Source organism: Myxine glutinosa, chromosome 6 (assembly GCF_964187855.1).
Source record: "Myxine glutinosa chromosome 6, kmMyxGlut1.1, whole genome shotgun sequence".
Taxonomy (NCBI): Eukaryota; Metazoa; Chordata; class Myxini; order Myxiniformes; family Myxinidae; genus Myxine; species Myxine glutinosa.
Genome location: NC_136266.1, coordinates 134,241,288 through 134,262,408, shown reverse-complemented (window position 1 = coordinate 134,262,408; position 21,121 = coordinate 134,241,288). Strand labels below are relative to the sequence as shown.

Genomic DNA, 21,121 nt, shown 5'->3' with positions numbered 1-21,121 from the left:
TTTGAAAGGGATGGGAGATGGGGAGATTTAGAGGGGAGGGGTGAGGGGGGAGTATAGGAGGGGAGGGGCGAGGGGGAGTCTAGGAGGGGAGGGATGTGGGGGGAATTTAGGAGGGAAGGGGCAAGTGGGGAGATTTGTAAGGGATGGGTGATGGGGAGGATTTGGAGGAGAGGGGAAAGGGGGAAGATTTGAAAGGGATGGGTGATGGGGAAGATTTGGAGGGGAGGGTGATGGGGAAGTTTTGGAGGGGAGGGGTGATGGGGAAGTTTTGGAGGGGAGGGGTGATGGGGAAGATTTGGAGGGGAGGGGTGAGAGTGGATTTTGGAAAGTGTTTGGAAACTCGACGAGTTTGTCGAGTCCCACGAGTTTGTCTGCCCCTCCCTGTTCGTTTCAAAAATTGGTGGAGTGGAACAGAGTAATAACCTGGATGCACACAAAATAAAACACACACAAACCCATGATAGCTAGTAATTCCTTAAATCCAAAAGCAAACATCTTATTGTAATATTTAATATTATTGTAATATTTAAGCCAACTCCGAGGGCCTTTCACTCACTCACTGCAGGCAGGTTGGTGGTCTTTCTGTCTTCTACCGACTCCTCTCCGGCCTTGCTCCCCCAGCTCTCTCTGTGCTCTGTCACTCAAATATTCCTACAGGTCGCACAAGATCTGCCAGCAACCCTCTTATGGTTAGGTTAAACTGCCAAATCTAGGCTCACTGCTCACCTTCACTCTTTCATTCCTCTTTTCTCCAGCCTCTGAAACAAACTCCCCCACTCCCTTCAATCCCACTCTTCCCTCCAGGTTTTTGAAACAGCTGTTCACCACCATCTCTTATCTTCCCCCATCCAAAACCTTGATCTTTTCTACCCCGCCTAATTCACCCCAGATACACTTTTTTGAAATTCCAACTTCTTTCCTGGAAGTCCTTGCAGTGTCCATATGTTTTATACCTCTCCCACCTCCCCCCAAGCCCTCTCCCTCCCACATTTCTCTCGATGTCCCTGCTCTCAAATGTTTTGTTTGTGTCCTTTCCCCTCTCTCCCCATCTTGTCTTCCGCTCCCCTTATTTTGTGTTTTATGTGTCGGTTTGACTTTTTGTGTGATTAATGTTAGCTCTTTCACGAGCCTCGATCTTGTATACAATATACAGACTTGGCATTTAACATGGAATATTATTTTTTTCTTGACTTGGGTTTACTTTCTTAACTCAGTATATCAATCTGGTGAGTTTCTTTTACACTTTGGTGATTTATTTGTTAAAAGAACCAAGTCACTGATTGTCTGTCGCAGCAAGAAGTCAACAACAGGATTATATCACAGATGGCGTGGCAAAATGTACGGACAGGTGCATTTGATGATTGGCTTCACAGTCGGGTATACAAGGGTTGTTGCGTTCTGTATTGGTGGAAAACAACTGCTGCACGTCTCCAAAAGTTATTGCCGCTTCCTCTGGAGATGGTCCGTCAACTCGACAATGCTGTTTGTCATGGAGTGGTGGCTTTACGAAATTGCGGCATGAAACAGCGTGCTATTGCTCGGCAGTATGGCATCACTCAAGGTCAGGTGTCACAGATCCTGAAACGAAATGCTCAGAGGGGTGTCCCTACTCCAATACCGAGGCCAGGACGTCCCTGCAGAACCACAATGAGGGATGATCGTCAGCTGCACCGGTTAGTCTGCAATGGCCGTACCAATTCAGCTAATCGGCTTGGGGCTGAGTGGCAGCAACTGACAAATGTGCCTGTATCCAGAAGGCTAGTCAACCAACAACTGGTTCAAGCAGGCTATTGTGCCAGGCGTCCCGTGAGAAAGCCACGCCTGACCAGACAACAACGCCAGCGCCGATTGCAGTGGGCCAGAGAGCACAGTCAATGGCAGCCAGGACACTGGAATCACATGATCTTCAGTGACGAGTCTAGATTTCTGGTCTATCGTCAAGATGGCTGCGTCCGAGTGTGCAGACAAGTGCATGAAGCCTACAACAAAGATGGTATAGTGCCAAGAGTCCAAGCTGGAGGTGGTGGGGTGACCGTTTGGGCTGCTTTTCATGCAGGGGGCAAAACTGACCTGGTTGTTCCGAATGGAAACCTGAACCAGTTCAAGTACAGGGCCATTCTGGAAGAAACATTGCTTCCATTTGCTCGTGCAGCCTTTCGAGGAAACTTCGTCTTCCAAGATGACAATGCACGGCCTCATCGTGCTCGCATGATCCAACACTTTCTTGCTGACCGTGGTGTAGAGCATATGCAGTGGCCTGCCATGTCTCCGGATATGAATCGAATAGAGAACTTGTGGGCAGAATTAATGTGTCAAATTGACCACTTGGACCCGCAGCCGACCTCTGTGCGTGAATTGCAGCAGGCTATTGTCACTGCATGGCAAGCGATTCCTGTCCAAACCTTGGCAAATCTCGTGAACAGCATGCCTCAATGTGTACGTGCTCTCCTGAATGCTCGTGGGGGTTACACGAAGTACTGAACTGTAATTTTAGTCCGTAATCCCTGTTGTAATTTAACTTTTGTTTAAAAAAAATTTGGCTAATGTGCAAAATAAAGAGATACTTCTGGAAAACGTACAGAAGTTTAACACAGTACTGTCCATGAATTGAGTTCGATATCAGTTTACATCACTTTCAAGGATCAATTTATTTGTTTCGAAATGTCAAATGTGGTTTTTGTTTCTTTTAAAGGTCACATTAACAAAATCTAGAATAATTTCAACATAATTTCAATGAACTTTTGGTTCTAAGACATCTTGAAAAGTAAGTTCAGCCCCACAAAAAAATATTCCATATTAAATGCCAAGTCTGTATATATATATATATATATATATATATATACACGTATATACAATAATACGCTTGTTTGTGCATGTCCGTCTGTGTTCCTGTAGCAATTCTTCCAACCGATTGGTTGGATAGCTGGCCTGACTCCACCCACCCACGATTTCATCCTGATGAAAAATCTTACAGCCGCCATGTTGATGCTCACTGCTATGCCAAGCCAAAGACGCCTCAGAGCTGTCATATTCACAATCACTCTGCCCTCCCTTTCCATTTTCCCTTCATTGTAAAACTACCAAAACGACAGCTAAAAGGATTTTGAGCCGATTGGTGTTAAGGGCCTCGTGAAGATCAGCCTCAGCCATCGACACAGCAGTCTGTTAACTTATGCACCACCAAAATAACGATGTGACATTCTCTCAAGCAGAGATTAAACCCATGTCATTAGAAATTTGCCGAGGTCATTATCTACTTTTAACGATGTGTATGTACGAATCGGGAAGCAGATAATTGGTTTCGGATGTTTATTGTCACATATATCCTTTCTGCCTATCTGGTGGCATTGTGAGATGGGCAGGTGACCGTAACAGACCATGACCTGCTCATGGTCACATATATTTTATGCATATCTCGTGGGATTGTGAGTTGGACAGGCGACTGGCAAACAATTCAAAATACTGCTTTTGCTCCATTGAAGTCAATGCCTGAAACGTCAGCTTTACTTTGCTTCCAATGGCAGTTGACATACCTTCCTAAACATTTAGTCGATAAACCCTATTGTTCGAACATAGTTTGCCTGCCTTTAATAGTGCAAATGAAGGGAATAAAGGTTCAAAATGGATTATGTTTATTTTTGTGTGATGTCCTTTGAAGGTAACATGTGGGCGCAGTCTTGGATCAATATATACGACCTGGTTGTGCCTTATCCTTCTGCCCCCCAAATAGATGCCACACCTGCTATGCAGAAACAGGTAAAGGTTTAATATACTATTTCATAATTACCAAATTCAGGAAAATACATTATACTGGACATTTATCATTTAACAAAATTAATTGACAAGTTATTACAGTGGATATACAATACGTTTTGTGATTTCACCTCACATTTGCATTCCTCTTTCTTTTCTGGGCAGAAGTGGAATGCCACCCACATGTTCCACATTGCAGATGAATTCTTTACTTCACTCAACCTCATTCCAATGCCACAAGAATTCTGGGACAAGTCCATGCTGACAAAGCCCAATGATGGACGGGAAGTGGTTTGTCACCCCTCTGCTTGGGACTTTGGCAATCGCAAAGACTTCCGGTGAATCCAGTAATTTATTTTGGCAAGAAAGTCACTGCATTGTCGTTGTTCATCTTTTTCTTTTTTTTTTTTTACTGTACTGTCATTATATTCTTAAAAAATGGCTTCCATTGTGACCTTGTGATGTTTTTGAGCCATATTTACACAAACTTTGCTGACAAAGTTTGATAACTCGACTTGATTTGAAATTTGATAAAGTTTTGATAACCTTACACAAAGTTTAATAACCTCATATATTTCCAATGATAACCACTCTGGGCAATAATAAATCTTCGCAGTTATGACAAATGATATCTGCCGGTCAACCTGCATAAAAACCCGTCTTCCCTTACTTGACCAGTATCAAGATGTGTGCGGTTGTCAACATGGATGACCTGGTGACCATTCACCATGAGATGGGCCATATTGAATACTTCATGCAGTACAAGGACCAGCCAGTGCCCTTCCGTGATGGGGCAAACCCTGGTTTTCATGAGGCTATTGGAGATGTACTTGCACTGTCTGTATCCACGCCAAAACATCTCAAGGAGATCGGACTGCTGGAGAAGGTTGATGACAATGAAGGTTTGGGCTTTACACAGGATATCCAGAAAGCACCCAATAATTTGGAAAAGTAATGTTTAAATCCTAAAATAAGTAAACCATGCACATATGTATATTTATTTCACGGTAAAAGTTTACCTACCAATTGCTGATGACCGGTTATTGATATCTCCACGTTTTCAGTCTAGTCCTCTCGTGGTTGTCCAGTCTAATCCAGCCGAGTGTTCTCACGATGGGTGCTCTGTCTCTCTATCGTCCCATTCAGATAGTGAAATTAATTTCCTCCTGAAAATGGCTCTAGATAAAATAGCTTTCCTACCTTTTGCCTATCTCATGGACCAATGGCGGTGGAAAGTGTTTGATGGGCGAATATCTTCAAACGACTTTAACAAACAGTGGTGGAACCTCCGGTGAGTTTCGCTGCGTTCAGTCACTATTAAATTGAAGCACTTGCGAAATATTTTAGAATGGGTGAGAACGTGTTCATATTCTGTATGTTTATATACTCAGCTTTTTAGTCCAAGTTTTCCCAAATAGTGCTATTGAAATAATTAATTCCAAAAAAAATTTGCACAAAGAGATTAAATAATAACCTTTGCTATATCTAGTTTAAGTATCCTTTTTTTTAAAAGTGAAAAACCATCAAAGATTCAGAAGAAAAGGAGCTGCAGGGATTGGACCTAGCATGACCAGTCCAAAATCAAGAAGCTGATTTTGTCTTTCAATATTAGATCAATGCATCACTTTTTAAAATTGACTCACCCAAGTATTTCTCTTGCATTGTTTAGTTCTCCATATGTTTTAAATTTGTGGTTGGTCATGTCCATCAAGGTCAATTTACACTAAACAGTTATTATAGTTCATGTATTTTAAAGTCTTTGGATTGTCACAAAACGATCTTGTTGTGCTGACATTGCACAAACTAAAAAAACACCGTGAAAGGATGCATTTTGGTATGGATGCAATTGCAACGAGTGAGCATCTGAAAACGCAAAGCCCATCCGCATCCATTTGCATGCAGACGTCTTCTTCTTCCGTATGCTCAAAATAACGAACAATTAAAAAAAAAATACAAAATGAAAATTGATGATTTTATGCAGCCCTGATCTTTGAGCTTTAGATCTAAAAAAAAAAATAATAATAATCAGCTTCTAGCTTTTGATTGGTGAACCAATTCGGGTTCCTCTACTCTGCATATGCTGGATTGTCTTTCAAGTGACAATGACACAATCTATTCCAAGCATGTCTCTTTCAAGGCTAGCCAATCTTCCTCCGTAATGGTGTCACTGTTGTTTAATGGAAGGTGGACGAGTTTCTCTATAAGGTGCATTTGGAGCTCTTCACAATGTTCGGTGGTTAAAATATGCAAATTCTTAAAATTTCAGGCCAATTGGAGGAAAATTGAGGATTTTATGCAACCTTCACCTTTGACCCTTTAATGTAAAAAAAAAAAAATCGACTCATATCCTTTGTATAGTGAACTGCAGCGACCTGATATGCAAATTCCTTAAATCTCAGGTCAATATGGTGAAAATTGAGGATTTTAGAAATTTGAAAAGGTTGTTGACCTTTGGCCTATGTTGACCTTTTGGCCTATGTGAACCTCAAAATAGATGGTGGTTGAATTAAGTTCGCTCATATGAAAATCCTATTCAAATTTCAAGTCAATCAGATGAAAACTGAGAATTTTAGACATTTGAAAAGGTCATTGACCTTTGGCCTGTGTTTTCCTTTTGGCCTGTTCTGATCTCAAAAATAGTTGGTGGTTGAATTCAGTTAGCTACTATGCAAATCCTATTCAAATTTCAAGTCCATCGGATGAAAATTGAGGATTTTGGAAATTTTAAAAGGTTGTTGACCTTTTGGCCTGTGTTGACCTTTTGACCCCAAAAATAAATAGGCTTCTGTCAGCCCACCAACTCTACCATTTGGTGGTTTCGTGAAAATTGGTTTAAAATTGTTACCTGTAGGCAAGTATAAGTGAGCGGACAAACACACAAACTGGAGTGATCAACATACTTGTCCAAAAAATTTTTTGCCAAGTAACAAACAGACAGACAGACAGATAGACAAACAGTCAGATAGACAAACAATTAGACAGACAGAGAGACAGACAGACAGGTGTAAAAACATAACATCCGTCCACCTTCAGTAGCGGAGGTAGATATAATTGCATCGATATCGAGAGGCAATCAAAATTATCATGAAAAGCAAATAGACCAACAACTAAAATGTTTCATGTTTTGTTTCATCATCAGGTTAAAGTACCAAGGTGTGTGCTCACCAACTCCTCGAACAGAAAATGATTTTGACCCCGGCGCAAAGTACCACATCCCTTCTGATGTTTCCTACATCAGGTGATCACCACTCTTCATGTTAGAACATGCAATATGTTTACAAAGGTAAATACAAGAGTGCAGTGCTGCAGCTTTCATAATCATTTAATTATTTTTTTGGTTTTCTCCTAGGTATTTTATTAGTTTTGTCATCCAGTTCCAGTTTCACAAAGCCATGTGTGATGAAGCAGGACATGTGGGCCCTTTGCACAAATGTGATGTCTACAGATCAAAGGCAGCAGGAGATCTCATGGCGTAAGTTGTTTCATTTTTAAGAAGATTAATTTATTCATTTATACATATATATATATATATACAAACCAACCAGAGCCCTCATGCGTACACCAGATCCCTGTTGCACCAGAACTGGTGACAAGTCTCCTCTCAGGTCAATTTATCATCACCTGATATCATGTGCTACTGTAAAACCTTGCTCTCAAATGATATACAAGACCCTAATAATGTATTCAATGGTCAAGACTCTCGCTACTGCATTGACTACTCGTACTGCATATGTTGCATATGTTGCTCATATATATATATATATATATATATATATATATATATATATATATATATATATATATATATATATATATATATATATATATATATATATATATGCATATGGATATCTCGCTACTGCATATGTTGGTAATAATCTTCCTCACTGTCATATGTAACAACGCCTGGCGTTGGCTTAGCGGTTAGGGTGCCGGCTTGGGATCCGAGGATCCTGGGTTCGAATCCCGGGCGATCGCTGAATTAACGCCAGGGGGGTTGACTCAGCCTGTCATCCTTCCGAGGTCGGCAAATTGAGTACCAGCTTGCTGGGATGAATGATCCCGGTGTGTACCCCAGTTTAGAATAGGTACACCATATCCCTGCGCATCATAAGAGTGTGACCAAGGGTTGGCGTCAGGAAGGGCATCCGGCCATAAAAACATTGCCTCAAACAGGGAACCATGATTGTCATGGGGCCCGCAAGGCTAACCCCCGCTCTAGCGGGGAAAATGGCCTTAAAACGATCATTCATTCACTGTCTAACTGTACATCCCTTATCCCTCCTAATATCCTGGGGGTATCTCTCCTGTGTCCTCTCATCCATAACCTATGTTCTTTGCATATGCTGGATTGTCTTTCAAGTGACAATGACACAATCTATTCCAAGCATGACCCCCGTATGGTCTCTTTCAAGGCTAGCCATTCTTCCTCCGTAATGGTGTCGCTGTTCATTGTAAGGTGGACGGGTTTCTCTATAAGGTGCATTTGGAGGTCTTCGCAATGTTCATTGGTCTGAAAGCTGTTGATGTCATACAGTATTCAGACTGCTTTAGGTTGCTTTTGATATTTTGACACAAATCCTGATGGAAACTACCGATATAGGATTTATACCTGGTGTAGGCCTAATGGTTAGGTTGGTGGGTTTGGGATCCTAAGGTCCTGAGTTTGAAGCCCGTTCAGCTGTTGCATTAATACAAGGTGGAGTTGACTCAGCCTGGCATCCTTCTGAGGTCGGCAAAATGAGTACCAGGGTACTGAGTCCTCCCTCAAGGAGGTTGGTGGCAGGATTTGCACTCCGTCCACCGTAAAAACAACCTCATTCAGTAGCACACACGGTGGTGTGTCGGGATGGTGCTGAGGAGTCATCCAAGGACGCAGCGACTTCAATTGTTTATAAAATGTGATATCACGTATATTACAAATACATTTGTTCAAAATAATTGTTTGAATTATGATTGGTTTAAACCATGACAAAACGGCAACTCGGGTACAGTCATTTATCTATATAGACACATCTGGGCAGTGTCTGTGTTGTCACTTAACGACTCCCTCAAACTTTTGTTTCCGTGGTTGTGAAATGTTTTTAATAACATTGTGGTGGTTTTGAATCACGTGGTGGTGAGGTATTTTGAATTATGTTCAAATTTTGGATTAATTTTTGGCTCTACTGGATTAATTTTGCACCATCTCTCTGGCTCCGACCTCACCCTCTCTGACCACTTAGCCATCACTATGACCATCAACATCCCCACCCCAGCACCAAGGCATTATCGCACTATCAACTTCCGTAAGCGAAACGCTCTTTCACCTACCTCATTCTCATCCACCCTCTCTGAAAAAATGTCCACTTCTCCCTTCGTTGACCTCCACACCCCTTCTGACCTCACTGACTACTACAACCACACTCTCTCCTCCTGCCTTGACCAGCTTGCGCCTATAAAAACCAAAACAGTTTCTTTCACCCATTCTGCTCCCTGGTTTACCCCTGAACTCCGCCTGATGAAAACTCGTGCTCGCCAACTTGAAAGACTCCGCAATAAAACAGGTCTCACAATTCACTCCCAAGCTTACAAGGACCACCTACAACACTACAAAGATGCCCTCTCCTGTGCCCGCTCCGCCTACTACTCTCAAATTATCCACTCTGGCTCTGGAAACCCAAAAGCACTCTTCTCTACAATAAACAAACTCCTCAGCCCCCTGGACACCACCACCCAGTCATTCAAAGTAGACAACTGCATCTCCTTCCTTTCATTCTTCCAAAGCAAAATTGACAACATCTACAGCACCTTAACCACCACCGCACCTGCTCCCCCTCAAACCACCTGCCCCCCCACCCCTTATCCTGCCAACCCTTGTCTCAGTTCTCCCCAGTCTCCCCTACTGACCTCTCTGAACTCCTCATAGGAATGAAAACTGCCACCTGCACTCTTGACCCCATCCCCTCCAGCTTTGTCAAGGCCTCCCTTCCTGCTCTCTCTCCACTTATCACTGCAACAATAAACTCCTCCCTGTCTACAGGCATCGTCTCACCATCCCTCAAAATTGCTGCTGTTACCCCCATTCTGAAAAAACCTGGACTCAACCCTGACACCCTAAACAACTTCAGACCCATCTCCAACCTACCCTTTCTGTCAAAAGTTTTGGAACGCGTTGTAGCCACTCAACTTAAACATCACCTCTCTGCCAATAACCTGTATGAAACATTCCAATCCGGGTTCCGCTCCAACCACAGTACTGAAACTGCTCTCCTCAAAATCACCAACGACCTTCTCCTCTCCTCTGACAACCTCAACATTCTCATCCTCCTCGACCTCAGCGCCGCCTTTGACAACATCAATCACACCATCCTCCTCACCCGACTTGAAACCACCTTTAACCTTACCGGCACTGCCCTCTCTTGGATCAAATCATACCTCTCCGACAGACGCCAGTTCATCTCCATCAATAACTGCAAATCCCCCACTGCTCCCCTCCCCCAAGGTGTCCCCCAAGGTTCAGTTATTGGCCCCCTCCTCTTCATCCTGTACCTGTCCCCCCTTGGTCACTTAATCCGCCATCATGGTCTCCAATTCCACTGCTTCGCCGATGACATCCAGCTTTTCATCTCCACCAAGTCCATCTCCACCGCCACCCACTCTATCCTGACAAACTGCATCACTGAAATAAAATCCTGGCTTCAAATCAACTTCCTCAAACTTAACTATGATAAATCTGAAATAATCATCATTGGCCCAAAAACGCTCACCAAATCCACCCATAACTTTGCCTTCAACATCGACGGTTTCCCAGTATCCACCTCGCCTCACATCCGGCATCTTGGCATCATCTTTGACCAAACCCTCTCCTGCGACAAATACACTAAATAGATCACAACGACAGCCTTCTTTCACCTGAAAAACATCACCCGTCTCCGTCCATCCCTCTCCTCCACGGCTGCAGAAACCCTCATCCACGCCTTCATCACCTCCCATCTGGACAACTGCAACAGCCTCCTCTTTGGTTCACCCTCAATAATCATCAATAAACTCCAATACATTCAGAACTCCGCTGCCCGTCTACTCACCCATTCCCGGACCCGTGACCACATCACCCCCGTCCTTTACAAGCTTCACTGGCTCCCCATCCCCCAGAGAATCCAGTAGAAAATCCTCCTCTTGACCTACAAAGCCCTCCATAACCTGGCCCCATCCTACCTGACTGGCCTCCTCTCCAGACACACCCCCACCCGCAACCTCCGCTCTGCTGGTACCAACCTCCTGACCCTCCCCTCCCCACCCCTCCCCCCCCCATGCGGACCAAATTCATATCCTGGGGGGACAGGGCCTTCTCCATCGCTGCTCCCACCCTCTGGAACTCACTACCTCACACCATCAGAGACTCCTCCTCACTCACCACATTCAAAACATCAATCAAGACCCACCTGTTTAACACTGCATTCAACATTTAACCCACAGCATTTAACCCCTGACTATCTCTTCTCCTTCTCCTTCCTTTTGCTTTGATTATTTGCCTGTTGCTTTTTGTCTTTTTGCACTTGTTTTTTTGTACTCTGTCAAAGCGCCTTTGGGCTTCTTGAAAAGCGCTACATAAAATAAATGTATTATTATTATTATTATTATTATTATTATTATTATGTGGTGGTGAGGTGTTTTTAAATGACGTCGTGGTGAGGTGTTTTTAAATCACATGGTGGTGAGGTGTTTTTAAATCACATGGTGGTGAGGTGTTTTGAATTACGTGGTGGTGAGGTATTTATAATTACATGGTGGTGAGGTGTTTTTAATTATGTGGTGGTGAGGTGTTTTGAATTACGTGGTGGTGAGGTATGTATAATTACGTGGTGGTGAGGTGTTTTGATTTACGTGGTGATGAGGTGTTTTGAATTACGTGGTGGTGAGGTGTTTTGAATTACTTGGTGGTGAGGTGTTTTGAAACACTTGGTGGTGAGGTGTTTCTAAATGACGTGGTGGTGAGGTGTTTTTAATTTTGTGGCTGTGAGGTGTTTTTATTACGTTTTTTTATGGCTGTGAGGTGTTTTTAATCTCGTGGTGGTGAGGTGTTTTTATTACGTGTTTTATGGCTGTGAGGTGTTTTTATTCCGTGTTTTATGGCTGTGAGGTGTTTTTATTCCGTGTTTTATGGCTGTGAGGTGTTTTTATGTTTTACGGCTGTGAGGTGTTTTTATTCCGTGTTTTATGGCTGTGAGGTGTTTTTATGTTTTATGGCTGCGAGGTGTTTTTATTTCATGTTTTATGGCTGTGAGGTGTTCTTATGTTTTATGGCTGCGAGGTGTTTTTATTACGTGTTTTATGGAAGTGAGGTGTTTTTATGTTTTATGGCTGCGAGGTGTTTTTATTACGTGTTTTATGGCTGTGAGGTGTTTTATGTTTTATGGCTGCGAGGTGTTTTTATTACGTGTTTTATGGAAGTGAGGTGTTTTTATGTTTTATGGCTGTGAGGTGTTTTTATTACGTGTTTTATGGCTGTGAGGTGTTCTTATGTTTTATGGCTGTGAGGTGTTTTTATTTCTTGTTTTATGGCTGTGAGGTGTTTTTATTTCATGTTTTATGGCTGTGAGGTGTTTTTATTTCATGTTTTATGGCTGTGAGGTGTTTTTATTACGTGTTTTATGGCTGTGAGGTGTTTTTATTTCGTGTTTTATGGCTGTGAGGTGTTTTTATTTCGTGTTTTATGGCTGTGAGGTGTTTTTATTACGTGTTTTATGGCTGTGAGGTGTTCTTATTTCTTGTTTTATGGCTGTGAGGTGTTTTTATTTCATGTTTTATGGCTGTGAGGTGTTTTTATTACGTGTTTTATGGCTGTGAGGTGTTTTATTTCGTGTTTTATGGCTGTGAGGTGTTTTTAATCCGTGTTTTATGGCTGTGAGGTGTTTTTATTTCGTGTTTTATGGCTGTGAGGTGTTTATATTTCGTGTTTTATGGCTGTGAGGTGTTTTTATTGCGTGTTTTATGGCTGTGAGGTATTTTCAATTTCATGGTGGTGAGGTGTTTTTATTGCGTGTTTTATGGCTGTGAGGTGTTTTCAATTTCATGGTGGTGAGGTGTTTTTATTGCGTGTTTTATGGCTGTGAGGTGTTTGAATTACGTGTTTTATGGCTGTGGGGTGTTTTCAATTTCATGGTGGTGAGGTGTTTTTATTGCGTGTTTTATGGCTGTGAGGTGTTTGAATTGCGTGTTTTATGGCTGTGAGGTGTTTTCAATTTCATGGTGGTGAGGTGTTTTTATTTCGTGTTTTATGGCTGTGAGGTGTTTTTATTGCGTGTTTTATGGCTGTGAGGTGTTTTTATTGCGTGTTTTATGGCTGTGAGGTGTTTTCAATTTCATGGTGGTGAGGTGTTTTTATTTCGTGTTTTATGGCTGTGAGGTGTTTTTATTGCGTGTTTTATGGCTGTGAGGTGTTTTTATTGCGTGTTTTATGGCTGTGAGGTGTTTTTATTGCGTGTTTTATGGCTGTGAGGTGTTTTTATTGCGTGTTTTATGGCTGTGAGGTGTTTTCAATTTCATGGTGGTGAGGTGTTTTTATTGCGTGTTTTATGGCTGTGGGGTGTTTTCAATTTCATGGTGGTGAGGTATTTTTATTTCGTGTTTTATGGCTGTGAGGTGTTTTCAATTTCATGGTGGTGAGGTGTTTTTATTTCGTGTTTTATGGCTGTGAGGTGTTTTAATTATGTGTTTTATGGCTGTGAGGTATTTTCAATTTCATGGTGGTGAGGTGTTTTTATTGCGTGTTTTATGGCTGTGAGGTGTTTTCAATTTCATGGTGGTGAGGTGTTTTTATTTCGTGTTTTATGGCTGTGAGGTATTTTCAATTTCATGGTGGTGAGGTGTTTTTATTGCGTGTTTTATGGCTGTGAGGTGTTTTCAATTTCATGGTGGTGAGGTGTTTTCAATTTCATGGTGGTGAGGTGTTTTAATTACGTGTTTTATGGCTGTGAGGTATTTTCAATTTCATGGTGTTGAGGTGTTTTTATTGCGTGTTTTATGGCTGTGAGGTGTTTTCAATTTCATGGTGGTGAGGTGTTTTTATTGCGTGTTTTATGGCTGTGAGGTGTTTTCAATTTCATGGTGGTGAGGTGTTTTTATTGCGTGTTTTATGGCTGTGAGGTGTTTTCAATTTCATGGTGGTGAGGTGTTTTTATTGCGTGTTTTATGGCTGTGGGGTGTTTTCAATTTCATGGTGGTGAGGTGTTTTTATTTCGTGTTTTATGGCTGTGCGGTGTTTTAATTACGTGTTTTATGGCTGTGAGGTATTTTCAATTTCATGGTGGTGAGGTGTTTTTATTGCGTGTTTTATGGCTGTGAGGTGTTTTCAATTTCATGGTGGTGAGGTGTTTTTATTGCGTGTTTTATGGCTGTGAGGTGTTTTCAATTTCATGGTGGTGAGGTGTTTTTATTGCGTGTTTTATGGCTGTGAGGTGTTTTCAATTTCATGGTGGTGAGGTGTTTTTATTACGTGTTTTATGGTTGTGAGGTGTTTTAAATTACTTGGTGGTGAGGTGTAATCGTCCCAAACTTCCAATCTGCACCTACCCCTCCCCTATGTATGTGCTGAGGGGTTCTTTCTTGAAAAAAAAAACATTCAACCTAAATCTTCAACCGAAATTGCCTATAAAAATGTAATATCACAAACACAACAAATACATTTGTGCAAAATAATTGTTTGTATTATGATTGGTGTAAATCATGACAACACAGCAACTCAGGTACAGTCATTATCCTCAGCTAAAATAAGCCCGTCCCTCAGTAATGACGCTTGGTGAGGTGAGCGCAGCGAGCCGAGCCAAGCTAGTATATCTATATATGTACATACTACCGATCCCACTAATTGATGGTCTGCCCAACTGTTGTCAGCTCATCATATGATCCTGGTGATATATGGATGATCTTTTGGTCATGTGCTCTCATGATGACATGATCAAGAAAGTACCAATTCTTTCAAACGAGGGTGTTTCGATGTCGATTTGTACTTGTCACTTTGAATATGGTGTTGGTAATGACAAGATCCTACTCAGTATATTAGCTAAAAAGAAGAATACAGTTGAAGTTGACTTTCCCCAATCCTTCGTTCCCAGTGGTGCCCCTCCACCATGAGTCCTGACCGACTCTCACATTGAAGACACTGAGGAGAATAAACTCTTCCTTCCTCTATCAGGATGGCGATCTGGACTGCAGAGGTCTGTGTAGACCTAGTCTATATGCTCTTCCTCTACATCAAGTGTTGGGGCATTATGCTCTTCACACAAACTTCTGGCCACTTGATGGTGGAAAGCAGACACTCGCTAACGTGAATTTTGAATTTGCTCTTTCAGTTGACTAGCTTATTCTTAATGGAAAAACTGACACCATGTATTTATAATAGCTTGGCGTTTGCATGTTTATCTTTACAAAAAAAAAATGTATAGCCATCCCTTTGTCTGCACATCTGGTCTCACTAAGAGGAGCGATGTCGATGTCACATCGTGAGAGCTCTTGGGGGACGATAACTGTTCTTCATTCGGGTCTATCACTGTTTAAAATGTCGAGTAGAGTTACAATTTTATGTTTCGAAGTCAGTTTGGATGATCCTTCTGGAAGCGGTTATCCAGTCGGGAGAGTGGAACAACCTATATTTGGGGTACCTTTTCCATCCCTCTCTACTTTCATGGTGAACAGAGAGGACTCTAAAAGGACAAGTGTCCACCTTACAGGACTTCCTTTTGTGATCCACACTTTTTATTATATTGTGCTTGGTGATTTATGATATTCCTAAATAAATTATCTACAATTTGCAATTATGGGGAAAAAAAACTTTATCAGTTCAGATGTTTCATTCCACCCCCTCCTCCTTGCATACCCCATTGTGCTCAATGGATGGGAGGGCGCATTTGATTACAATTACCCATATATCCCCTCGCAGGGACATGATGCGTCTTGGTTCGAGCAAGCCCTGGCAAGATGCAATGGAAAAAATTACGGGCCAGAGAAACATGTCGGCCAAAAGCCTCCTGGAGTATTTTCAGCCCCTGACTACCTGGCTGAAGAAAGAAAATGAAAATGAAGTGCTTGGTTGGCCAGAGTATAATTGGAGTCCTTGTGAGTATGAAGGTTGAAGGAGCATTCCACCCAGTTGTTATACATAATTATATTCAGCCATTTAAGCTGTCTATAAGTCTATTCAAACAACTCTTATTATCTTGTGCACCAAATGATTCCTAAATTGCAAATAAATTTGTATACATAGTCGAAGCTCGTGGAAGAGTCAGTACACTGAACGGATCAGGACGTAACAGGACAAATGGTGCAGTGGAGAGAGAAAGAGAGAGAGGGGCATCAACAGCAGAGTTGAGGCCAATATTGAGGCAGACTTGGACAAACAATGGATGTGGGGAGGAATGGGGGCCAGGAGAGGATGTATAGAGTGGACAAGACGGATACAGAAGGAAATTCTCAGGAGGGAGAACTGGAAATTTGGAAGGAGGAGGGCTTGGGGGTTGAATGGGGGATTTGGGGTAATGAGGGTGGAAAAGATCATGGTTTTGGATTTTGGATAATCTGAAATGGTGGTGAACAGCTGTCTTGAAGACCTGAAGTGCAGAATGAGATTGAAGAGAGTGTGGAAGTTGGTTCCACATCTCTCAACACTTACGTAAAACTACAGGGCCTGGCATTCATTCGTTCATTCATTTCTGTGTCGCAAGTTGCTGGTTGTTTGCATCATTGCTGGGAGCATGCCTGGGAGACTGAAGCAGTGGAACTGTGAGACGGAGACAGTGGAGCTCTAATCTCGAGGGTTAGAGCAGGAAATTACAATTTTTCAGGGTGCCGGTGACGTAAACCCACCTACTCTTCATTAAAAAAAAACCGTGAGATATTTACCATCCACCAACGAAGGCGAGAATATGGGTCCCGACATTAATGCTCATCCAAAGGAAAACACACACTCTGATGCTCCATTCTGCTTGAGAAGCACAACTCCAACAGTTTATCATTGTGTAGAGAATCAGACCCAGGCTAAACAGCTCGATTATGAGTGCTTCTACCACAGCATCATCATGCCAGATAGGTTCCTGTGTGTATATATATATATATATATATATATATATATATATATATATATATAATATACATATACTTATTAGTCCCCTACCGGTGTACACCGGAGGGGACTATATGTTTGCACTCCGTCCCTCCGTCTGTCAGTCCGTCATGCAAAGAACAGTTTTCCGGACTTTTTTTCTAAACTCTTAATGCTAATGATTTCAGACTTAGCACATGGTTTCCTCATGATAAGTTACAGATCAAGTTCGAACTTCACGACGTTTCTATCATTTTTGACAAAGTTATGGCACTTTGAACTTTGGTAATTTTCCCAACAGTTTTCCGGACTATAATTTGGAGTGCGGTAAGTCAAAGCTGTTAATATTCCTTGTTTTAACTCCAATTTACATTCTGTTTCCACTTTTAGTGAGAAGTAGGGGTCTGTGCAACCATTCATGAACTTTATTTGGTGCAAATGGGATAATTCTTAGCCGAGTTACCTCAGACCGTGAGTTGCCAATTATATAATTCACACAGTGCAATAAGTGCAGGCCGCTCCACGGAGCGACCTTGCGGGCTTATTTTAACTCCGATTTACATTCTGTTTCCACTTTAGGGGTCTGTGCAACCATTCATGAACTTTATTTGGTGCAAATCGGATCATTTTTAGCCGAGTTACCTCAGACCGTGAGTTGGTAATTATATAATTCACACTCCCGGTAGGGGACATGTATTGCAGCGCAATACTCAGAATGCTTGTTAGTCCCCTACTGGTGTACACCGGAGGGGACTATAGGTTTGCACGCCGTCCCTCCGTCCGTCAGTCTGTCAGTCTGTCAGTCCGTCAGCCTGTCAGTCCGTCAGTCTGTCAGTCCGTCAGTCAGTCCGTCACGCAAAGAACAGTTTTCCGGACTTCTTTTCTAAACGCTTAATGCTAATGATTTCAAACTTGGCACATGGTTTCCTCATGAAAAGTTACAGATCAAGTTCGAACTTCACGACGTTTCGATCATTTTTGACAAAGTTATGGCACTTTGAACTTTGGGAATTCTGATAATTCTGATGATCCTTAACTCAGTGCCATTTTAAGTTTTAATTTCCTTTAAAAAAGATATTTTCTCTGCAATAATAGGACCGATTGAGATCAAATTTTCACCGTAGGGGGGACTCGGTCTGTAGAATATTTTAATGGTAATTATGACATCACAGGTCACGTGGTTCGGCCGCCATATTGTTTTTTGTGAAAACACGAAAACCCCTTTTTCTCTGCAACGGCTGAACAGATCGAGGCCAAACTTTGCAGGCAGAATCGCATACCCATGATGAACAAAAAAGTCAGCGAGCATGATGTCATGCATCACATAGTTTCAGAGTTATGACGTTTTTAAGCATGAACCTTTAAAACCGAGCCCCTCCCTCATTTTTGATCCAATCGAGGGGAAACTTCACATATCTGTTCAGCATGTCAGTCTACTGAAATGTCCTTTTGGAATTTGCGATATGGCACGTGGTTTGGCAGGTATCGTTAATTAAACGAAAATATTTTTAAAATGGATATCTTTTGTTTATTCTGGAGATCTCCTCAAGCCGCACCGTGCGCCCTCAGCCTCGTCTCGCGAACGTCAACACCGCGCACTTTCCGGAGGGGCGGAACCAAGCCGAGCAACATATATATACACATCGATCATTGATCGTGAACCGGAAAATATAATAAATTACTGATATTTAGCGACTCGAAAGGTTCTTTATCAACAACTTATTTTCTCGTGCTTCTGCTGACCTGTCTGCAAGGTGTATAAATCGAAGTCCCGAGTGCGAATCACAGGTGAGCCCGTCCTGAGGTAATTAGCGATTGGGAACAATTTAGAACCTGTGGGTAAATAACCCTTGGTAATTTCCCCAACAGTTTTCCGGACGACAGACTGCCGGTAGGGGACATGTATTGCAGCGCAATACTCAGAATGCTTGTTTATATAGATATATATAGATATATACATATATAGATATATACATATATAAACATATACATACATATATATATATACATACATACATACATATATATATATATATAGATATACATACATATATATATATATATATACATATGTATATACATACATACATATATATATATATATATATATATATATATATATATATTGTTACGGTCCGCGGATTAGGATGTTATTTTTACCGAGCGGAGGTATAACCGCGGCCGAACAGTTGTTCCCTGACTAAACCCGATTTACCCAAACGTTGGCCGTATCGCGCCACCGCTATTCAATCGGGAAAAGACTAAGACGACACGGATGTGAAGAAAAGGAAGACGAAGGCAAAGAAAGGTTTGAAATACGATTACTATTTATTACTATTTACAGGCTCAAAGTAACCAAGGAGAAGGAAAGATAATAAAATAATATACAGAAGCTTTTAGAGACACAGGGAAAATACTAGCTGACCTAACAGGCTTAATTACTACCCAGGACAGAACAAACGAAGACACAGACTCATGCGGGGAATTGCTGAGTGGATTGGCTGGAAGGAGGTATCTGGCTGGAGGGGGAGGACGGCACGGAGCTGGCTGGAGCTTGATCCCGCACGGGACGTCGGGCTGGACCTCGACGGCCGCTGATGCCACCGAGCCTGTCGTGTGCGCGGGATCACGGGTCGGAGCTGCTTGGTGGAGCCGACGCGCTGGTGGGGGGTCTGGCGTGACGGGTTCTCTCCTCTCTCTTCCTTGGTCCAACCACTCTTTCTCCACCGACAACTCAACGCAACCACTCAACGCAACCACTGACCACCCCTGACGACTAACTCAGCTCTTCTCATGGACCTCTCTACGCGCGCTGCTCTGACGACCCAGCTCTTTCCTTTGTACCTCACCACGCAGCTCAGCTCAGCCTTTCAGCTCATCTCTTGGACTCATCTCCCCTTGGGGAACGCCCCGCAGTGGGTTATATAGGCCCCGCCCCTCAACCTTTGCGAACCTCCCCCAAACGCTCTTCCTCCGCCCTCTCAAACCAAACCCCTCGTGCTCGGTTGGTTGTTCGGGGCTGGCTCACTCCTCCCCTCTATGACGAGGTGGAGACACGCCCTTCTCCTCCGACCCTGCCTCGTGGTCAATGGCGGCAATTGGAGGGGATGTAATTGGCAATGGCAATTGAGGCCTGGCAATGACGAAAGGGGAAATGGAGGTTTTGGGAATGGGAATGAAGGGAATCTACTCTTATTTCACTCGGTGCAATGGAGTGTCATTCTAATGGAAGACAAGGCCTTACTCTAAAACACATAATAAGATATAAACTACTGAACAAGGGTTTTATCGGGTCCTGCAATGTGGTGTTTCATGGAATAACTACCGAGACGCCCTTTGACCTTTACACTACGGAGGTATTTACAAGGATCATGACATTTACAAAGGGTGATCTTTACAACAATTTACACTACTACTACAAAAAAAAAAAAAACCATTCTCATATCCACAACAATATATATATATATATATATATATATATATATATATATATATATGTATATATATATGTATATATATATATATATATATATATATATATATGTATATATATGTATATATATATATATATATATATATATATATGTATATATATGTATATATATATATATATATATATATATATATATATATATATATATATATATATATATATATATATATATATATTTATATATATATATATACAGACTTGGCATTTAATATGGAATATTTTTTTTGTGGGGGTAAACTTACTTTTCAAGATGTCTTAGAACCAAAAGTTCATTGGAATTATGTTGAAATTATTCTAGATTTTGTTGATGTGACCTTTAAAAGAAACAAAAAACCACATTTGACATTTCGAAACAAATAAATTGATCCTTGAAAGTGATGTAAACTGATATCGAACTCAATTCACGGACAGTACTGTGTTAAACCTCTGTACGTTTTCCAGAAGTATCTCTTTATTTTGCACATTAGCCACATTTTTTTTTAACAAAAACAAAAGTTAAACTACGACTGGGATTACGGACAGTAAAATTACAGTTCAGTACTTCGTGTAACCCCCACGAGCATTCAGGAGAGCACGTACACGTTGAGGCATGCTGTTCACGAGATTTGCCAAGGTTTGGACAGGAATCACTTGCCATACAGTGACAATAGCCTGCGGCATTTCACGCACAGAGGTCGGCTGCTGGTCCAAGTGGTCGATTTGACGCGTTAATTCTGCCCACAAGTTCTCTATCGGATTCATATCCGGGGACATGGCAGGCCACTCCATATGCTCTACACCACGGTCAGCAAGAAAGT

At 41.9% G+C, this 21,121-nt stretch overlaps 1 protein-coding gene across 4 annotated transcripts in view; it reads left to right on the top strand.

Annotated features, from left to right (window-relative positions):
• ACE (angiotensin I converting enzyme) overlaps positions 1–21,121 on the top strand; it is a 149,408-nt gene that overhangs the window by 101,551 nt on the left and 26,736 nt on the right. For 3 of the 4 annotated variants that reach the window (XM_068121109.2, XM_068121110.2, XM_068121111.2), the window contains 7 exons: positions 3,659–3,756; positions 3,919–4,091; positions 4,432–4,655; positions 4,900–5,044; positions 6,893–6,991; positions 7,103–7,225; positions 15,674–15,849. In XM_068121109.2, coding sequence (XP_067977210.2) covers positions 3,659–3,756; positions 3,919–4,091; positions 4,432–4,655; positions 4,900–5,044; positions 6,893–6,991; positions 7,103–7,225; positions 15,674–15,849 — 1,038 coding nt within the window. The remainder of the gene's footprint in view (positions 1–3,658; positions 3,757–3,918; positions 4,092–4,431; positions 4,656–4,899; positions 5,045–6,892; positions 6,992–7,102; positions 7,226–15,673; positions 15,850–21,121) is intronic. The other variant, XR_013623864.1, reaches the window with a different exon arrangement.